General features: G+C 54.1%; 1 protein-coding gene across 8 annotated transcripts in view; it reads right to left on the bottom strand.

The window, feature by feature from the left end:
* The window catches only part of ARHGEF18 (Rho/Rac guanine nucleotide exchange factor 18), a 49,370-nt gene that overhangs the window by 19,785 nt on the left and 10,454 nt on the right, over positions 1-19,131 (bottom strand). For 4 of the 8 annotated variants that reach the window (XM_064175008.1, XM_064175005.1, XM_064175007.1 and 1 more), the window contains 7 exons: positions 18,798-18,878; positions 18,340-18,445; positions 17,671-17,833; positions 6,069-6,136; positions 4,361-4,424; positions 1,002-1,143; positions 88-200 (listed from right to left, as the gene is read on the bottom strand). In XM_064175008.1, the coding sequence (XP_064031078.1) occupies positions 88-200; positions 1,002-1,143; positions 4,361-4,424; positions 6,069-6,136; positions 17,671-17,833; positions 18,340-18,445; positions 18,798-18,878 (737 nt within the window). Of the gene's footprint in view, positions 1-87; positions 201-1,001; positions 1,144-4,360; positions 4,425-6,068; positions 6,137-12,281; positions 12,443-17,670; positions 17,834-18,339; positions 18,446-18,797; positions 18,879-19,131 lie in introns of those variants that run through there. The other 4 variants (XM_064175006.1, XM_064175010.1, XM_064175011.1 and 1 more) reach the window with 4 other exon arrangements.

Genomic DNA, 19,131 nt, shown 5'->3' with positions numbered 1-19,131 from the left:
ACTAACAAGAGCAAAAACATCTCAGTGCCGCTGTCAGACTGAGTAAGCAGCTGCCTAAGGATCCTGAAAAGCACAGAAATGCCATACCTTCCAGAAAGATGGAGTCTGCTGTTGAAGGTGCAAGTGAGACAACATCATCTGAAGTCTGCTTAAATTTTATAAAGCCTGAATCCCCTTCATCCATGTCTCCTGAAATCAGTCTGAATGGCCAAAGAAATTAGACCAAGGGACCAAAACAGAATGTTCATTTTTCACGTTGCTTGACAAACCCCACCCCAATCAGACCTGGCTAAGAAGCATCTCTGCTAACCTCCAGAGCAGTTAACTCACAAGAGAGATAGAAAAGAATCTGTTGCACTCCAGCTTTCAACAGTCAAATTAATTTAGCAGCTCCATCCCTGACACGACAGGTTGGATTAGAGCAGCGCGAGTGAGCAGGCAGCTTCTGGCATGGCACTGACAGAGACAGCAGCCGGTGACAAGGCACAGCCAGCTCAGAGTACAAAGGGCACTTTCACTCAGAGGGCAGCAGAGCTGTGCCACAGCAGAAGTAAACAGCCACTTACACCAGTGGACAGCTTTGAATTTGTCCTCTAGTTTAAGCAAGCCACCCTGCAACTGAAGCCACTGCTGTGTCCTGTGCCAGCCAGAACGAGCGCGACCCAGAGCGAGTGACCTCAGAGGAGATGGCTGCATCTCAACCGGTCTGAGGACAAATATACCCCTGGAAACCACCTTCTAGACAGAGACACTCCAGCAGTGCCCTGTTTGATGGAGTTCTTTCACGCCACAGTACAGAGGGACTAAAGATGAGGTGATTTAAACAACGACTAAACCAAGCTCCGTGTTCAGAGAAATGAATCTCGGCATCAAAAAGCTCAACAAATCTCTTCTGAGCCTGAAAGCCAATGCAAGGTCTTGCCTTAGTTCTGTAGCTGTGCTGGCTTCAGAGTGGGGTGGGGGCAGAGGAGCACGGATCAGGAGAGGAGCAGTTTACTTACCCAAGTTTACTGACAGCCCCAGCAGTGCTCAGCGAAGCCTGGGAAGGTCCTCGCTGGGCGATGGTCATGCCGAGGTGCCGCGGCAGCCCTGGGGTGCCATCCGCTCCCAGCAGCAGGCTGCGGGGCTGCTCCTTCAGGGAAGCTGCCAGAGAGGCAAAGATGGAATTGGTGCTGAGAAAATGAGGGGGACACTGCAGCTCCCCTGCTCTCAGACCCCTCTCGGAGTTTGGCCGGAGCACGGACAGGATCTTGGATGTCAGGAGCTCGTTGTCCAAGAAGACATTCTCGTTCCACCTCCTGGAGAAGGAGCCACAGAAAGCCAGCTCGGGCTGAGCCGGAATCGCGCCGCTCCTGCCGCTGCTTTTGGAAGTTGTATTCCCCATGCTGCTGCCAGCTGCCCTCAGACCTGCCACAGTAACGTGGCCCCAGAGATGCTCTGTTTTTATACTACCTGTGATCCTTCTAGAAATGTAAAGCTGCCACTTAACTTACTGTATTGGCTAAATCAGCAGGTCTGAAGTGCAGGAAATTGGTCCCTACTGTGCCCATTTAGTGTGGAAATTGCAAAGTATCTCCTCCTTTAGTAAAACACCAGAACCTACACACAATCGTTCACACCCAACCTATCAGGGCACAGAACATCTCACGGCAAACAAGAAACATCTCAGACCACATCCAAAGCCCCCAAGTTCTCTGCCTCTCGCTGCCCAGCGATTTCTGTCTGCACACACACGCTGACCACCACAGGCACCTGAGCTACCTCCCAGCTCACTGCTGCAGCCTTTTAATGCTTTTCCAATCTGGACACACTGAACTGCAGAGATATTTAAAACTTTAATCACTGTTACACGGGATGAGGAAGCCTCTAACAGGCTTATGAAAAATGGATACAATTCTTTAGCACTGATGTCTGTAACCACCAGCAAGGCACAGGAGACAAAACCCATCCTCTGCACGATGGAGCTGCAGGGCTGGCAGAGATGAAGAATCAGCCAGGCAGGCTCTAAAACTCCTCACTGACAAGGTCTGCAGCTGCCCTTTAGCCAAAGTGCTTCTAAGGACATGGGAGTGGAACAGATCTCCTGGCTCCTTGCACCCAGGACTCTGCCACTGCAAGTTCTGTCTCACAGCCTAGCTGAACTCCTCTCCCAGTATGGTGCTGAGAGGCTGCCTCAGGAGCAGGCTGCTGTAGCAGTTCAAGAGGGTTTCCAGCTCCCAGTCAAGGTTTATGCACCACTGACAACCCTTCTTGTAAAGCCACTGCTGTCTGCCCAGCTCCAAAGGTTCTCCCTCCCAAGTCTGCACTCCTCCACCAACACTGAGAGCCAGGGGATCCCACACCAGGTCGGGTGGGAAAGGCCCTTCAAACCATCGCCTTGTGTCCTGTCCTGCTCAAAAGCCTGTCCTCAATTTCTGATCAGCCCCTGTCAGAACTGAAAGGCCACCAGAAAGTCTCCCTGGAGTCCTCTCTTCTCCAGGCTGAACAATCCCATGTCTCAGCTTGTCCTCACAGCAGAGGTGCTCCAGCACCAGATCATTTTGTGGCCTCCACTTCTGCCTCACTCAGTGTAACACAGCCAAACCCAGGTACTCTTCCTTCCTCTTCTGGAACTGCCTTTCCCACTTTTCTTGATGTCCCAGCCTCTGCATCTGCTTCTCTCCCAGTTCATCTTCCTGGAAACAGCTGATTAGAACCTCATTAGGGTTGCAGGGGAGGTTTCACCAATGCCATTTTATAGCAACTCTATCAGCATATCTTTTCCCAGTGGAAACACCTTGCCCAAACCCTGTTTGGGCTTGGAATCTCCTGGCTAAACACAAAGCACATTCTCAGTCTACAGTGACCTGGAGAAACCGAGTCCTCTTCTACCATCTCTGAGTGATGAGTACCAAGTCCAAAAAGGAGACTCAGGAGCTGTTGGCAAGCTTGGTGAGGGCAGATTCCTTAAAGCAAGGCTCAGGAGCAGCTGTCCTCCCAGCTCCACTGGGGACATGCTGGAATCATCACCCATCAAGTTCCCTTTCTGTGCTCCACAAGCCAAGAACATAAAGTTCTGTTTCACAACGGTAGAGACCTCTCCAGAGGCAAAACACCAGGAGAAGGACGGGGGACACACAAAGAGCAGTTTATACCTTTCTCAAGCTCTGCTTCTCTTCGACACTGACACACTCAGTGCCTTCAGCTTGGTCTGCTGGGCACAGCTGTACATGGTGGGTAAAGACACACCATGCCCATGTTATCAGCTGTTCCTTTACCTGCCAGCTTCTGCCTTTGACTATGGAAAACGAGCCCTGGCTGCCTGGCAGAGTCTGCACCACCAAAAAGCCATTTTCTGAGTTCAATTAGCAGTGTCTGCAGACTGCTGAGAGCCCATCGATCGCTGTGCCCCTGTCAGCCCAGACCAGACTGTGTACCACAGAGCTGTTCCAACCGCAGCCCTACAGCCAGCTCTGCCCATTTTCAGCATTCCTCCTCGTTCTCTATTTCAGCCTCTGCACCTTCCCCTGAACGCACAGAACCACTCAAGGCAATGCAAGCAGCCACTCAGCGCCTCACAAGCACCCTTCCCCCGGCACTGCCTCACCAGAGCTGTTCCCTGCAGGCGCAGCCCTTGCAGTGCAAGTCAAACGATGCCAGAGCAGAGCACACAAAACACACCCAAAGGTGCCTCTAGCAGCCAGCAGAGCAGCCAGGCAGAGCTGCAAGGCACAGACTCTAGTCATGGTCAGCCACCTGAAAGCCAAGCAGTCTGCTCTGCTCATGCAGAGCTCTCAGTGCTGACAGATTCAAATGCCACTGCAGGCCCATGTCCATCTGTGATGAGCTCTTCCAGCAGCACAGAGCTAGCTCAGAGCCTGTGCTGCAAGAGAGCTGCTCTTTATCCCTGGCTTTAGGTTTGGTTTTTTTCCTTTTCCCACTTTTGTTTCAGCAAAGATTTATGCTCAGACCATTAGTGCTAGCTTGTCTTAGAGATTTCTAGCAACCACTAGCTGCAGGCAAGTTTTAAATAGACAATTATGAAAATCTGATGTAAAACAAAGTTCACAGTTCTAGTCTTTTCAGGGGCCAGAGGATAGGCAATCGATGACAAACGACCGCATCGATCCCTTTCCACCATGATATTTTGAGGTTACACAGCAAGGAGGAATAAAGAAAAACAAAAAGATAAAAACACACAGGAGATTGCTAGGAGCCTCTCAGCCATTCCCAACGGGAAAAAAAATGAAGCCATCTTATTAAAAGAGACCTTTTCCAGCCTTCAATAACTGGCTGGCTATGGCCCTTAAAACATATTAAAGGAAAAAAAGCCAATCGAAGAGAGAAGCCTTGAGCAGAGAAATTATCCTTTAGTACAAACCTGGGGAAATGCACTGGGGCGAACTCTGTGAAGATCCAGAAGGTCTCTGCTGCAAATCTTTCTGCTGGAGGAAGAAACACAAGCGGCTTACACATCCAAAGCCAACTTCCAGAGCCAAACGAATCCCTCCTGTCCTGTCATACAGCACTGACTGGGAGTGAGGCTAACACTGAAAGCAGCAAAGGTCTGACACAGGAACAGTTTGGAGTTTTTTTCCCCTGTTCCAGAAGAATGGCACAGACCTGAAGTTTGTGTCCAAACTCCTTCCAGTGTGAGCCAGACTGAAACAGAACCAAAACTGAAGTTTCCATCACCACTGAAGCTCTGATCATAACCTTTTATGCAGCCTTCACCTCCACCTCATTCCCCACCAGCTTCCAGCAACACTGAACTAACACAGGTAGCTTCCCCAAACACTCCAGACTGCCCACTCCAAACCGCATCGCTGGGATCTGTGCATCCTTCTCCTTCCCACAAGAGGCTATCCCCAATCCCTGAGATGCACTTTGTCAAAGCTGCAAAGGCCTGTAACAGTCTCCAAGGACTGGCTTTTGGGGGACCCTTGCTTCACTCTGAGGACCTCACTTCTGACTTCAGGCCCCACAGTTCTGCTCTGCTCTCCTCAGGGGTGGTTTGTCTGGGCAGACTTTTAGGTGGTGCTGGGTGGTAGGTTGGAGTCAATGATCTTTTCCAACCTGGCTAATACTGTGATTCAACCACAAAGGTTTGGGAGATGGTGAAGAGTGGGAGCTAAAGCATAGAAGCACAGAAGCATAGAATCAACCAGGTTGGAAGAGACCTCCAAGATCATCCAAGTCCAATCTATCACCCAGCCCTACCCAGTCAACTAGACCAGGCACCAAGTGTCTCATCCGAAAGCACCAGAGCAAGCAAACCCACAAAGGGAGGGGGGCAGCTGTCCACCCACACCCTCACAAGAACCCTTCTGCCCCCAAAGGAGGCACATTCAAAACAAGCACGGGCTGAGGGTGCTGCCTCTAACCTCTAATTGCCCAGGTCTGAGCTGCTCTGCTCCCTCTTCCCCCTCATGGTACTCCCTGATCTGCTATCAGCCTCTGAAATCATCAACGCTGGCAGTTCGACACAAACTAAAACTCCCTCAAGTAGAATTAGTTACAAGGAGGAGGAAATGATTTTCAAACCCAATACCAGAATAAAAGAGCATGAGAGAGCAGTTTGAACCCAACCTGTGGCCTTAGATGTGATAACAGGCACCAGGGCGAGAGCCGAACAGTGAGCACCTTAGCAAGGCACCAAACTCATCACACCTCACAGAGGACAGAGCTGAACTCTGCATGGCTCAGTTCATGAAACCAACAACTGGTACCACCAAACCCCCCCACACACCTCACCCTCATCTGGCTGCTTAGTCATTAGAGGGGGATACAACTCAGAGGTGTGACACGATCCAGCTGCATTGCAGCAGAAGGGATGGGTCTGAGCACCCTGAGAAGGGTCAGGCACAGTTCTGACAGCCACAAGCAGTGGCCACTGGCAGCGCAGCAGCAGAACACCTCCCTTTGCTCTCCCTACACTGTCATTAATTACTCTAATGACAAGTTAACAACCACTCAATGTCTGGAGGATGTAGGGCAAGACTGCTGCGCTGAGGTCAGTTACAGCCCTCACACTAATTAACGGCAGTGTTTGACAGTGAGTTTAGAGAAGGACAAACTTTGAAGCCCACCTTGGGTTTGCTGCTGCTGCATTCAGCCAATAAACTCCTGCAGTTCTTGTGGACATTCACGGCACAATCTGAAACACACAGAAAGTCCTCAGTGATTCCTGCCCATCCTATCTGGGGGCAGGGCAGGGGTCCAGGGAAGGTCTCAGTGCTGGAGGAGCTGTGGAGTGAGCTCAGCTTTCAGCAAGCACCCTTAGTTGTGCAGGCTCTGGTCTGACCTTACAGCAAACACTCAAGCTTCTAAGGCAGCAGCCAGCGACCCTTGCACAGAAGCATGCACAGGGACACTGGAGTGCACTGGCAGCATTCTGCCTCCTCTCCACTCAAGCAGGTTGCTGCTTCCCTCCCACCTGCTGAGGCCATTTCCACATCTCAGAACTGGCAATATTCAAGGAGGCAGCAATTCCTGTGGCTGCCTTTCTGCAGGGCACCTGGAGCCAAAGCAACCACAGTAGAACTCCAAACACAGCACAGAACACCCAGGGGTTGCCAGGTAGAAGAGCTGAAGCAGCTTCCTCTCACTCAAAAGGCACAAACCCTTTCATCCTGTAGTAATATCCCAGAATCCCAGCACGGAGAGGTTGAAAGGGACCTCTGGAGAGTTCAACTCCCCCCTAAAGCAGGGAACCCACAGCAGCTTTCTCAGGAGGACAACGGCCAGAAGGAGTTGGAAGCTCTGCCCAGAAGGAGACTCCACAATCTCTCTGGGCAGCCTGCTCCAGGCCTCCAGCACCCTCACACCACACAAGTTTCTCCTCCTGGTCAGATGGAATCTCCTGGCTTCCAGTTCATGCCCATTGCCCCCTGTCCTGTCACTGGGCACCATCCTCTTGTCCCCCACTCTTTTTGGCAATCTTTTATCTTTTCAATAACCACTGCTTGAGCAGGCAGGGTGACAGCTGCTAGCATCTGATCTTTTCTATCAAATAAGATCCTTCATCAAAGGCAGATGCAGGACACCAGCAGCTTAGGAAAGGAAACCAGGGCTTGTTTCAGGCAGGTCTGTTAAGTAGAAACTGAACACACTTGGAAGATGAAGACATCTGCTAGAGAGCAGCCTGGCTATGTTTAAAGAAGAGAGGACAAACTGCTTCAGGTCTCCTCATCCAAACAGAGCTCTCACCCGCCCCTGGCGCCAAGAGCTGCTCTCAGGCTCCTGCTGAAGGCAGTGAAACCTGGGTGGAGTGTGCCACAAGTAGAGGAAAGCTCTGGGAACAGGAACAAAGACCTTGGACACAGAGGGATGAATAATGGCACCAAAAAAGGACTGAGTGCACAGAGATGCTCTTCTGCTCTGCATCTTCCCCAAGTGTGGAGAACAGGAGCCCAACACAGTGCAGGCAGTGCCTGCCCCGAAGCCAGAGGCCCCCCACAGCTGCTCTCTTAGCTGTGGTGTTTCTGTGCCATGCAGCCAGGCAAAAGGCACCGAGTCTGAGCTCAGTGCCTGTGCCTCTGGACATGTGTGACACACACCAATGAGCCAAATGATTCCCTGCAGAGAACAACTCTGTGGCTATTTCAGCACTGAAAAGGCCTCCACCTGCCACCCCAGCCAGGAGCTGGGCAGCAGACAAGCCACGGCAAGCTGCCAGCTGACGACGGAGCCCCCTCTGCCTCCAGACAAAGGAGCAAACTCGGACAGAAACCACCACACAAAAGCAAACAGAAAAAACTCTCCATGAGGCCAGGCCTCAGGCAGCGCCTTCAGAGGGATTCTCCTCAGGGCAGAGCAGGCTGAACCCGGGGGGTGCTGCCCCAGCCCCACATCACCTCAGCCCCCCTGCACTCCTCTGCCGTTGTGTAACGCCCCCACCCCAAACACCTCATGGAACTTTGGCCAGACATTCACATCCCTGCTATTTACATATCTCCAGTGATGACATCTGATAATTCTTTTCCTATTAATGATTAGTGAGGCTGATTCTGGCTGGCACCTTGGCACACTGACTGCCAGGGCACAGCAGCTCAGCAGGGTTTGCAGCTCCACAGCCACACAGCCTCTGAAGAGAAAGCTGAGAGCACTCTCAGTAGGCATCTGTCACTCACTCAGCTGGTACAGCCAACAGTGCTGTGTACCAGCTTCCTCTGCTGCTGGAAGAGGCTTTGCCCACCAGGACAGAACATGCTAGAACACAGGACACTGTTACAGAAAAGCCTCACAAGCTACAGCTGAGCCCAAGGACTGGATGCAGCTGGCTGAAGGACTTCCATGGGCAGCATTTTTTGCCCACCCAAAGAAGAGCATCTGCAAACTGACCAAGGAATCAGCCTGCCCTGCAAGCACCTTCACTGCAGAACACACCCCAGCTTCTGCAGAGTGCTGGACCAAGCACAGCCCAGTTAAGGGTAAGAGCAAACATCTCCTTTTCCTGCACAGAGCTTCTCCTTGCATCCTTCATCCTCTGGACTGTCCCTAGGCACACAGCACTGCAGAACTACAGGGGTCAAGAAAACAGCAGACAGCAGACAGAGGACAGCACAGAGGTGTCAGGAACCTGCACACATGAAGGCTGATATTTAAGAGCAGAGACAGCCACAAAAGGCTGCTCTAGGTGTACACAGAACCCAGAGATAGCAACCAAAACAAAGGGGCACTGCTCAGCTCAGACTGACAAAGTATCTCTGCATCAGCTGGCAGCATCTGGCCTTGTTCAGATGAAGAATTCAGAAGGGACAACACTGAAACGAACTGAAATGAACAGTTGTGTCAGCAAGGCCCTCTCAAGATGGAGAGGCATAGGAGGTCTTCCCGAGGAAGATGGAGCTAGAAGCTCCCAGGATTGCCAGCCAGGCTCTCCCCTTTCTCCTTCCTGTCATCTCTGCCCTAAAATTGTACCCAGATGAGGCTGGCAGGAAAGCACAGATCCTCCACAGGACTGTCTGCCCACAGGCTGTGCAGTGCTGAGAACAGCAAACTGCTCACACACTTGGAAGGTCCAAGGATTTGGGTGACCTCGCCTGGGTAGGGACAGGACCACCACTGCTGGGAGCTGAAGACCCAGCAGTGACTGGTGTCATGCAGAGACATGGAAACGATGCAAATGCATCAGGGCTGCTCCTGGGCTTAAACCCACAAGGCTGGGATTCAGACTGAGGATCTGAGGAGCTCACCAAAAAGGCTGTCACAGCCTCAGAAGCCTTTGAGCTAGATCTGAGTGACTAACTGAAACAAAGACCTCGTCCAGCAAAGGAAGATGTAAGATCAAGAGGCTCAGCACCAGCAGAAAAGGTCCTGTTGATGATTGAGGGCAATGAAATTAATATCTGGGGTAATAAAACCCTTCCCTCATTAATGAGCACTTTATGGGACAGCACACTGCAGTGCCCCAAAGCCCAGGGACAGCTCACAGCGTGCAGGACAATGGACATGAGAAAGGGCAGCTGAAGATTATCTCTCCCCCAGCCAGAACACCTTCCAGCAGACCAGACACTGCCAATGGCCTATAAACATCCTGCACAATTGGATTGCAGGACACATCTGTGAGTCACCAGACACTGTGGGCATTGTGACCCTGGCCTCTGGTCTGACAAAGTGATTCTTAAAAGCCCATCTGCAAAGAGCCACGACTCAGAGATGCTGTGGTTAACCCAAGGTGGAAGTGCTGCCTCTAGTGCTACTTTAAATGACATTAAACCCCCCTTTAAAACAACCAAGTTCAGGCGTGGACACCTGTGAAGACAGGCTGAGGGAGCTGGGATTGTTCAGCCTGGAGAATGGAAGGCTCTGGGCAGACCTCAGAGCAGCCTTCCAGTACCTGAAGGAGTTCCAGGATAGCTGGGGAGTGACTTTTGACAAGGGCTAGGAGTGACAGCACAAAGGGTAATGTCTTCAAACTGGAAGAAACTGGATTGAGATGAGACACAAGGAAGAAATTGTTCCCCAGGAGGATGCTGAGGCACTGCAACAGGTTGCCCAGAGAGGTTATGAAGGCTCCAAGCCTGGAGGTGTTCAAGGCCAGGCTGGATGAGGACTTGAGCAACCTGGGCTGGTGGGAGGTGTCCCTGCCCACGGCAAGGGGTTGGAATTGGATGATCTTTAAGGTCCTTTCCAACCCAACCTATTCAGTGACTCTGTGATCCACTCTCCTGCATGTCAGAGCATATTCACTGCCTCTCAATCCATGCACAAAACACTTTTCTTATGGAATTAATTACTTTTCTGTTTTAAAATGTTCAACGCTTCAGGGAGCAAATCTCTTCCCTCACCCTATACAAGGCCAATCCTTGCTCTTGATCTGATAAAGGAACTTGCATGACTACCAGAGAACACAAAATCTGAACACAGACCCAACACAACAGCTGAGGAGCATCTCAAACAACCCCAAGGCTGCAGAAAAAGCACAGCAGCCTGGTGACAAATCTCCTCAGGAAGGAGGAGGAGCTGTAGTGGAAGAGGAAGAAGTTTCTGCACTGGGTAAATCCAGGTCAGGGACCTTCAGGAACTCAGAGCAGGTTTAACTTTGTCCCTGTGGCTCTGGTGACCGCTGTTCACCTGCTCTACCTCACCTCATTAGGCAGAGGCAGAAACCAAAACTGGAGGGTGCAGGGCGATGAGATGCTGCAGGTTCTGAAATGGAGACAGCCCACACGGGACAGCAGCACCACGGAATGATCAAGTTTCAGCTTCACTGTTCAAGCATTCCTCCTGGTCTCCAAAAACAACCTCTAATTACTGCCTGTATCTGGCTTTATGGTCGAAACACCAGAGAGAGGGCTGGGGGGGGGGCTGTGTCCTTCCCAACACTGCCAGTTCAGGTGGCCTCAGAGTTTTCTCTAAGCACAGAAACTGGGGCACAGCACACGGACAACACAGGAGGAGCACAGCGGGAACTGATGTTTGTGCTCTAAACGATGCCGAGGAGAACTGGCACTTCGTCCTCAAAGGCACCACCTCTGTTGTTTTCTTCCTCCTTTTATTCCCAACACATTTAAGGTCTTTCTACGCACATCCCAGGCTTTGCTCACTGCTACAGCAGCAGGCGGCCAAGACCAGCAGCACTCCACTCCTCTCGCACCGAGCCCTTCCCCCACGCTGCAGGCACCCTGCGGGACTGAAGCCGCAACTATGACAATCATAAAAGGTATTTAAAGCATTCCACAGGTAAACATCAGGTGCAACTGCAACTGCAACTAGCAGCATCTGATGGCTCCTGCTGCAGAGCTCTATCCCCTGGCTTTATTTTTTATCAGGCCATAAACTCTTTACCTCCTCACCTGATAACTTTGCGACACTGCCAAACGAAAAAAGCCACCGACACAAAACTCTTCCTTAAGAGGGGAGTGAGAAGGAACCGAGAAGCTTTTCTTGCCTTGGTTTGACACGGGAGACACACGGACAGAGCAGCGACTAACCCCCTGCACGGAACCTTCAGGCAGCAGGAGGGAATCTGATTCCTTAGAACAGCAAAACCACAGCAGCAAACATTCAGGAGGCTTTGAACCACTTCACCTCCTCCAAAGTTCTCGCTGCTCCTAGCTCCTGCCGAGGTTTCCTATCAGCACATACAAGCTGCTACCTCCTGCTCCTCTCCCCAACGCACCAGAGCTGAGGAGCAGCTGAAAGAAGCCAGTCAGCAAAACTGAGGGGATGAAGTTTTCTTCCTTCTTTTATTCCTAACACATTTAAGGTCTTTCTAAGCACACCCCAGGCTTTCCTCACTGCTACGGCACCAAGCAGCCGAGACAAGGTGCAGGATTTCATTACCACAAGGATGCTTCAACTCCGGCTGTGGCACGAAGCCAACCAGCTTCGCTCAGCTCCCCTCCCGGAGTGCTATTTCATCTCCTTCAGCCCCTAAAAGAAGTCTCCAAGACAAAGGCTGGGTCTGCCCAAGCTACGTCCTGACCTGCAGGTTAATCCCCAAGCCGCTAGCGCTGGGACAGCCACAGACCCGCGGGATCTGGCACGGACGGGACGGCAAAGCCTCCGCCTGGGCCAGGCTCTGGCTGCCCTCCGCTGCTGGCCCTGGGGGGCAGCGCCGGGCGGGCAGCGCCGGCCCCGGCCCAGCTCCCCGCCGAGACCCTCCCCAGCGCAGGCTCTGCGGAGCCACAGGGATCGGGCCCGCCGCTTACCGGGCCGCGGCCGCCCAGCGCCCCGCGGAGAGCCTCCCGGTGCCGGGAGGGGCACGTTAAGGCCCGGAGAAGGGTGGGCAACGCGGGGAGCCGGGGACCGAGGCGCGGGGAGCCGGCGGCCGCGCTGACACCGCAGTCGCTTACCGGACTCCCCGGGGAGCCGCCGACTGCACTTCTGCGTCCCGGGAACCGCCGCCACAGCAACAGGAAGCGCCCCGGTGTCCCGGAAGCGAACGGAGCGGGCTGCGCCTGCGCCGCACGGCGAGCCCGGGCCTTTGTGCCCCGGGGGGCCTCGGCAGCCCCGGGCCGCTCCGTCCCGCTCCGTCCCGCAGGCAGCGCAGCGCCGCCCGCGCCCCGAGCCCACGCTCTCCCCTCAGCCTGCTCCCGGGACGAGGAGAGCGGCCGGAGCCCAGAGCCAGCAGCCCCCTGGCGAGGGGTCCAAGCGCCCCAAGCCAAGCCCGAGCGCTGCTGCAGCCTCTCCTCTGCCCCGCCGTGGCTCTAAAGCTGCCGAAGCAGCGAAGAGCTGCGGGGAGCTGCCCCCATCCGCGCTGCCTGCGCTGCGAACGGAGCGAGAGCCAGGCCCGAGCGGGACGGGAGGCGGCAGCGCGGGGACGGCTGTGGCGGGGCCGTCGGTGGCTGCGCAGCGCCCGGCGCTTGCCCTGAGTGCCTCCTTCGTCATTAAAAGCCCGCTGGGATTTGCCGTTTTGCTCGGGCTGGAGTGGGCATGACTGCTCCTGCCAAGGCGGCTCAGGGCCCCCGGCGCTTGGCAGGGCGCTGGCTTCCTTCTGCAGCCTCTGGCCGCGAGTGGCTGCCCGTACCCTGCCAGGGACCCTTGTGCAGACAAACAGCGAATGCCGAGGGGGTGCTCTGCACTGTCAGCAGCCTCAAGCACTGACTCCGAACTAAATGGTAGGGAAAACCTCTCCCCTGACCCCAGCCAGGTCTGACCCAGAGTTAGCACTGAGCTGCTGAGGTGCTCCGTGCAGGGAAATCAGCGGAGCTCACGTCCCGGCCTGACCTGACCTGACCTCCTGCTCGGATTCCCTCTGATGTACACACTGATCTCCTTCACAAGCTTGCCGTGTTCTAAATCAGACACATCAAAGCTGCCCATCGAGCTTGAAAATGCAGCACCCAGGTTAAAACCACATAGCTAAGCCTCTCCCACCCACCCCACAGCCTGCCCACGCTGCTTTCAAAGGACTTGGCTCCATTCGTGACCTGTGAAACCAACCCCAAGCTGCCCATCGAGCTGGAAAATGCAGCACCCAGGGTAAAACCACACAGCTGAGCCTCTCCCACCCACCCCACAGCCTGCCCGTGCTGCTTTCAGAGGATCTGGCCCCGTTCAACTGGAAAGGTGCTGAAACCCGAGGCTGCCTCGGGACCAGCATTGCCTCTGCTTTCCACCTGGCCGCCTGCTCCATCGGTTTTATTTCTCCCTTTCTCCTACAGTTGCAAGCTCTTCCAGAAATACTCCTTCTGTGCTGCTCCTGTACAGGGCTGAGTACAACAAGGGCGCAGCTGTGCACTGGGGGCTCGGCAGCGCAGAGAAAGAGCCATTAAACGAAGTGGTCTGGGGGCGAACAGCTGGGTGCCGCTTGGTGACAGATTAATCCTCAGACACGTCAAACTTGGTGCTCCGCTGTAACATAAAAGCAAAGCCCTGCGGATTGCCCAACCGCAGCCGTCAGGAGAGAGCCAGAACGTGCTGTGCTCGCCTGGTGGCCTCGGGGCATCTCCACAAAACCTGCAAAATCTGGCACGGCAGCCAGCTGGAAGACTCCGTAGCTGGGAGCTAAGGTTTGGATTGCAAAGAGGAGAGTAGCACCAACTTCCTAATCCTGTGTCTCTCTACATTAACAAAAGGCTTTGTACTGAACGAGCTGCAGGTAGATTATTGTGTCATGAACGTGCATTCGTCAGGCCGAGTGGCTTAGCAGGGAATGCAGCAGGAGCACCGTGCAGGTGTTCCAAGTGAAGGTGATAATGCACAGACACAAAAAGAGGCTGAAAAGCAGAACAGGAGCAGCACTGACAGTAGAATATTCTTCAGCTCCCTTCTCTAAAACTTCCAAAGCTGGGCAGAGCCAGCTCTGTCTGCAGCCCCACAGCTCACTCAGGGTTTCCTCTGAAACCTCTCTCAGGTTTGCCCTAGCTCCTTCCTTGGCCTGAAGTGCAGCAGCCTGGTGCAGTCGCTCTGCTGTCACTTGTTTGCACTCCTGGCAGGGGCTGCTTATTCCAGTGGGACTCAGCCCATTTCTCACCGTGATAGAGCAGGGAGGACAGACAGACAGTCTGGTGCCCAGCACAGCAGGTACATCACAAGCACCTTCTCTCAAAGAGAAACTAAGCACTTGGGTTGCAGCCATAGGTTTGCTGTTGCAGAGGAGGGTTGGTCTGGCCTCCCTGCAGGCTCTAGGGCTCCATCTCTCCCATGAAGTAAAGGAGATGCAGCTCTCAAATGGAGATGTAGATGTACAGGAGCCACCTCTACCCCAGCACTCAAGTGGCTAGGAGGGCAGCCATCCTCCTGCCATCTGTATTCCACAGCTCACCCTTGGCTCACCTCCACGGCGTGGCCTGCCTGGAGAGCTCTCCTGCTGTCAGGGCTTTCCTGGGACTCATCTAACTCCTGCTGCATAAACTCTGGAAGCATGTTTATAAGAGAGGATTAATTTAGGCACAGAACCTTCTCCACCCTTGACAGCAAAGGATCAGAAGGAGCTTTCTCTATTTCCAGGTGAAAATAAACTCAGAGCCTCACAGCTCAGAGTTTATGTAACATCAGAGTTTGGGTGGCCACCATTACTGAGTGCCTGCAATCATTCCTCTTTGTTTTTCATCCCTGTCAGGCTCCTCACGTCACATCTGTGAGACTCAGAACCCAAAGCTGCACAAACTCTCTTGCGGTGAACACACACCACAGCCTCCTGCCCTCCGAGGCTGCACCGGGGCAGGAATTGGGTGGGAGAGGGACACAAGCCACACTGTGCAGGGCCACCCAGGCTGCCTGCCTGCTTCGCATGCTCATCCCTAGCAGAACCACGGTTCCTCGCTCTCAGCTAAAAGCAGAATTCCTCCTGCTCTTACTGCCTCTAATGAGAAGAGCTCTTGCTCCTCTATTTCATCACAGCCGTGGAAGCCACCAGACTTTTTGTGTCCACTGGACAGTGCAAAGACGCGAAGCCTCCTCCTCACTTCCCACCCTTCCTCCTCCTGGCTTCAGCTCGTCCCTTTAACCCTCTTCCTGCCTGCTCTGCCTGCGGCCGCCTGGTGGCGCTGCAGCTCAGAGCCCAGCGCAGCGACCCCGCCGGCAGCGCCGGACCGCGGGCGGCCGAGAGCCGGAGCGCAGGGATGGGGAGAGGAGAATTCGCCGGGAGAAAGCAAGAGAGGCAGCCAAGCAGCCTCAGATCCTGGCAGCAGCTGCAGCTGAGCCTGAACCCTGACGCAGCAACTCTCACCTCCGACAAGTGGACCTGCAGCGTGGCTCTAAAGTTTGCATTTCAGGAGCCCTATCAGCAGCTTGCAGCAGCCCAGGCACTGCCCCGAGCTGCAGCAGCACAGCTGCTGAGACAGACTACCAGCTCCAGCCCCCAGCAGAACCCAAAGGAAGGCACTCTTAGGCTAGCAGCTGTCACACAAGTCCCAGCCTGTGCCTGACCACAGACAGGCCGTTGATTTTAGTGAGCATCTCAGAACCCTGCCCAACTGTTCAGCTTCACTTCAGGCCTCAGCAAGGCAAAGAGGCAAACCTCAGCCCTGCTGCCCACATCCACCTGGGCAGTGAATCCCTGAGCAGCCCAGAAAGTCAAAGGAGATGTTGCAGAGTCCCAAACACAAACCAGTTCCTCACTGCTCCTGAATGTTTGCAAGACTCAGGATCATGGGTTCCTCAAAGCAGGGCTGACAAACAGTGCCAACGTTTCTATAACTCATGTCCAACACCCCTGGAGCTGTGCTGAGCCACACTCCTATTTCAACACCTAGCTCCAACTCCTCATGCTCCAGACCACAAATTTCCACAGTGGTTGACCAGAGAATAATCACCGAGACCAGCACTGACCTCAGAATTCTCCAGCCTGTACAGAGCACAGCTCCAACATTGGCATGCTGGGGGTCAAGGACTGTCTGCATCCCCTCAGGTTCAGACATCTCTTGTAAAGCAGCACTCAGGACTGAGCTAGAAGCTTCCCTAGAGAGGAATGAGGCATAGCTCTGGCTCCTCCTGCCATAGTTGGCTTCACTCTAAACATCCACAGAGCATTTGCTCTAACTCTGCTTCCTATTTTTTGCTGGGCTGCCTGAAGAAAGTTCACTAACAGCTGGACTTGTGGTCTTTCTGCAGTTAACCTCCATCTGCCCCGAAGGCAAAATACACTTCCACAGCACATGTCCAAGGGCAGCCAGTTCCTTTGTGCCCCGGGAAGGTTTTACTGACCTTGAGAACCTCAGAGAGACCTTTAGTGGAGAGCAGGCATTGCCTCAGGGGTAGAGAACGAGAGCAATTATCTCCTTTCCAGATTCCCTCTGCCCGCAGACAATCCCTTGGGAATTAAAATGTTCTTCAGTGCCCTGAGTACCTGCCCCAAAGGAGGGACAGGGTTTGTCCAGCAGCCAAAGCCATGCAGCAAGGCCACAGAGGCTGTGCTGGGAGGACAGAGCGCCCTGCATGCTGGTGGAGAGCAAAGATCAGGCACAGGTCCTGGGAGGCACCACTGGATTACGTTTGGGACACTCTAGAAATCCCTGTGGCCATGCACAGGGAGGGTGCAGAGCTGGCATCACTGCAGCAGTGAAGAGCCATGCAGCTTGGCTCAGGCAGCAGGGAGGTTTGCTTGGCCAAAGCAGGACTTTGTGTTAAAAGCATAGTTAGGAGGAGAGAAGCTGACCTAGAACCCTCCTTGGGGAGAAGGGGCAGGAAATGGTCAAGTGGCCAAAGAAAGTGAGGATTAAACTGTTGCCAGATCATTTCTGAGTACTGGGGTCTGGGGTTCTTCAGTGTGGAGAAGAGAAGGCTCCAAGGAGACCTTTCTGTGGCCTTTTAGCATTTAAAGGGCCAGTCAGAAAGCTGGGGACAGAATTGTGAGCAGGGCCTGTTGGGACAGGACAAGGGGAGATGGTCTGAACTAAAAAAGGAGGTAAGGAAGGATTCTGCTCTACATGGAGGATGGTGAGCCCCTGGCCCAGACTGCCCAGAGAGGTGAGAGCTGCCCCATCCCTGGAACCATTCCAGGTCAGGTTGTTTTGGGCTCTGCACAACCTGCTCTAGCTGGGGATGTCACTGCTGACTGCAGGGGAGTTGGACTGGATGGCTTCTAAAGGTCACTTCCCAGCCAAACCATTCTGGGATCCTATGGTGTAGACCATCTGGAGAAAGAGTCAGGCCAGGCCAAGCAGGGCAGTGAGGGGCAGCCAAGCCAGAGAGAAGAGTGAAGGGATCCATGGGGCTGACTGCAAGGAGCGGGGCAGAGGCTGGGGAGTGAGGTGCAGCCAGGCTGGGTCAGTGCCAGGCAGCAGCAGCCATACTCACTCAGGCACTGCAGACCACTTTTATTCACAAGAGGTTTGGCACACAAGGAGCAGCTGGTGCAGCTGGAGAAAACCCCTGGCACAAGCTGGTGCCTATTGACCTCTTTCCACCTCTCTTTTGGCTCCTTTGTCTCCTTCTCTTTTGGCTGCTCTTTGTTCTTACCCTGAAAGGAGAAAAAAGAAACCAGCTCTGTTACAGACCTTGCATTGCCCACGCATATCTTGTCCCCCTGGTAAACCTGAGCATGCAGAGAGCTGATGCACATTAAGTTTAGCAGGCAGCTTTCTGCTGGAGCCTTTGGGACCATGGTGCTTTTCCCAAACACCTTCCCAAGGCTCAGGTCAGTCCCTCTAGTCCAGGCCCGTGTGTGATGAAAGGCAGGACACAGCACTGCAGCACAGATCTGTGCCTCTGCAGGCTCTCCTCCTTGCCACCGTGGGTGATCCAGGTGGTCACCCAGCCAAAGCAGTGCTCTTCTGGGCTGCACAACTCCAGCTGAGACAGTGGAGAGCAGCCAGAACCCTGGCAGCAAGGTGGGCTGGAAGTCAGGGTCACTGCCCAGTGCTCACAGTGCTGACCTCAGCCACTCCAAAGCAATCCAACTAACTGGTCCCTGGGCTCAGACCCCCTTCAGGCAGTTCCTTCCACAGCTTCAGCCTCTGCCCTCACCTTATCCTTCTGCCAGGAGCCCGTGACTCGGCTGCGCAGGGAGCTCAGGCGCCGCATCACCTTGGTGCCTCGCTCTGCTTTGTCGCTTTTCCCACTCTCCTCCTTTCTGAAACGAGACCCAAACCACCTCCTCTGAGGGACCTCCCCTGGCCAAGCACAGTCCCAGGAAATCACTGATGAGGTTCACCTGCAGCAGTACTTTAGGACCCTGTCTCTGACCTTTCCATCTCCCAGAGGGTCTGGCTCAGCATTAGCTGTGCCACGAGTGGACACTCATAGATGAGCTCAACTTGGTGTCTGTGTGGGTTCTGGCTGCCCCTGGGGCTTTGGTCCTGGCTGAACCCCTGCACCCATGTCCTGCACAAGGTGTGAGCAGGGCAGCAGAGCTCAGAGGACAGGAGACTCGAATCAGCCTGCTCTGGGCACACAGTGTGTGGGTCCCCATCTGTGCCACTTACTCATTGGACAGGAACTCAAACCAGGTGATGTTCTGCTGGGAGCAGTCGCTGCCTTCTTGCACACAAGCTCTCTGCTTTGCCCTGTGTGGGGAGAAGGCATCAGACACATGGGTTGGTGGAAAGGTTCATTGTTGGAGACAGGGCAGAGGCATGCTTAGAGCTTCCAAGAAGAGGCAGGGGAAAGGCTTCTCCTTGTGTCCCACGCTGGGGACAGGAGGAGTGCAGTGATTCTGGTATCCTTGGGAGCTGCCCCTCCGGTGACCAAGTGTCCCTTGCCAGGTGGGTCCTGAGCACACACGAGACCTCCTCACCCACACCCCTCTCCCAGACACAC

This window comes from Pogoniulus pusillus, chromosome 41, assembly GCF_015220805.1.
Source record: "Pogoniulus pusillus isolate bPogPus1 chromosome 41, bPogPus1.pri, whole genome shotgun sequence".
Taxonomy (NCBI): Eukaryota; Metazoa; Chordata; class Aves; order Piciformes; family Lybiidae; genus Pogoniulus; species Pogoniulus pusillus.
This window is presented reverse-complemented; position numbering and strand designations above follow the sequence as displayed.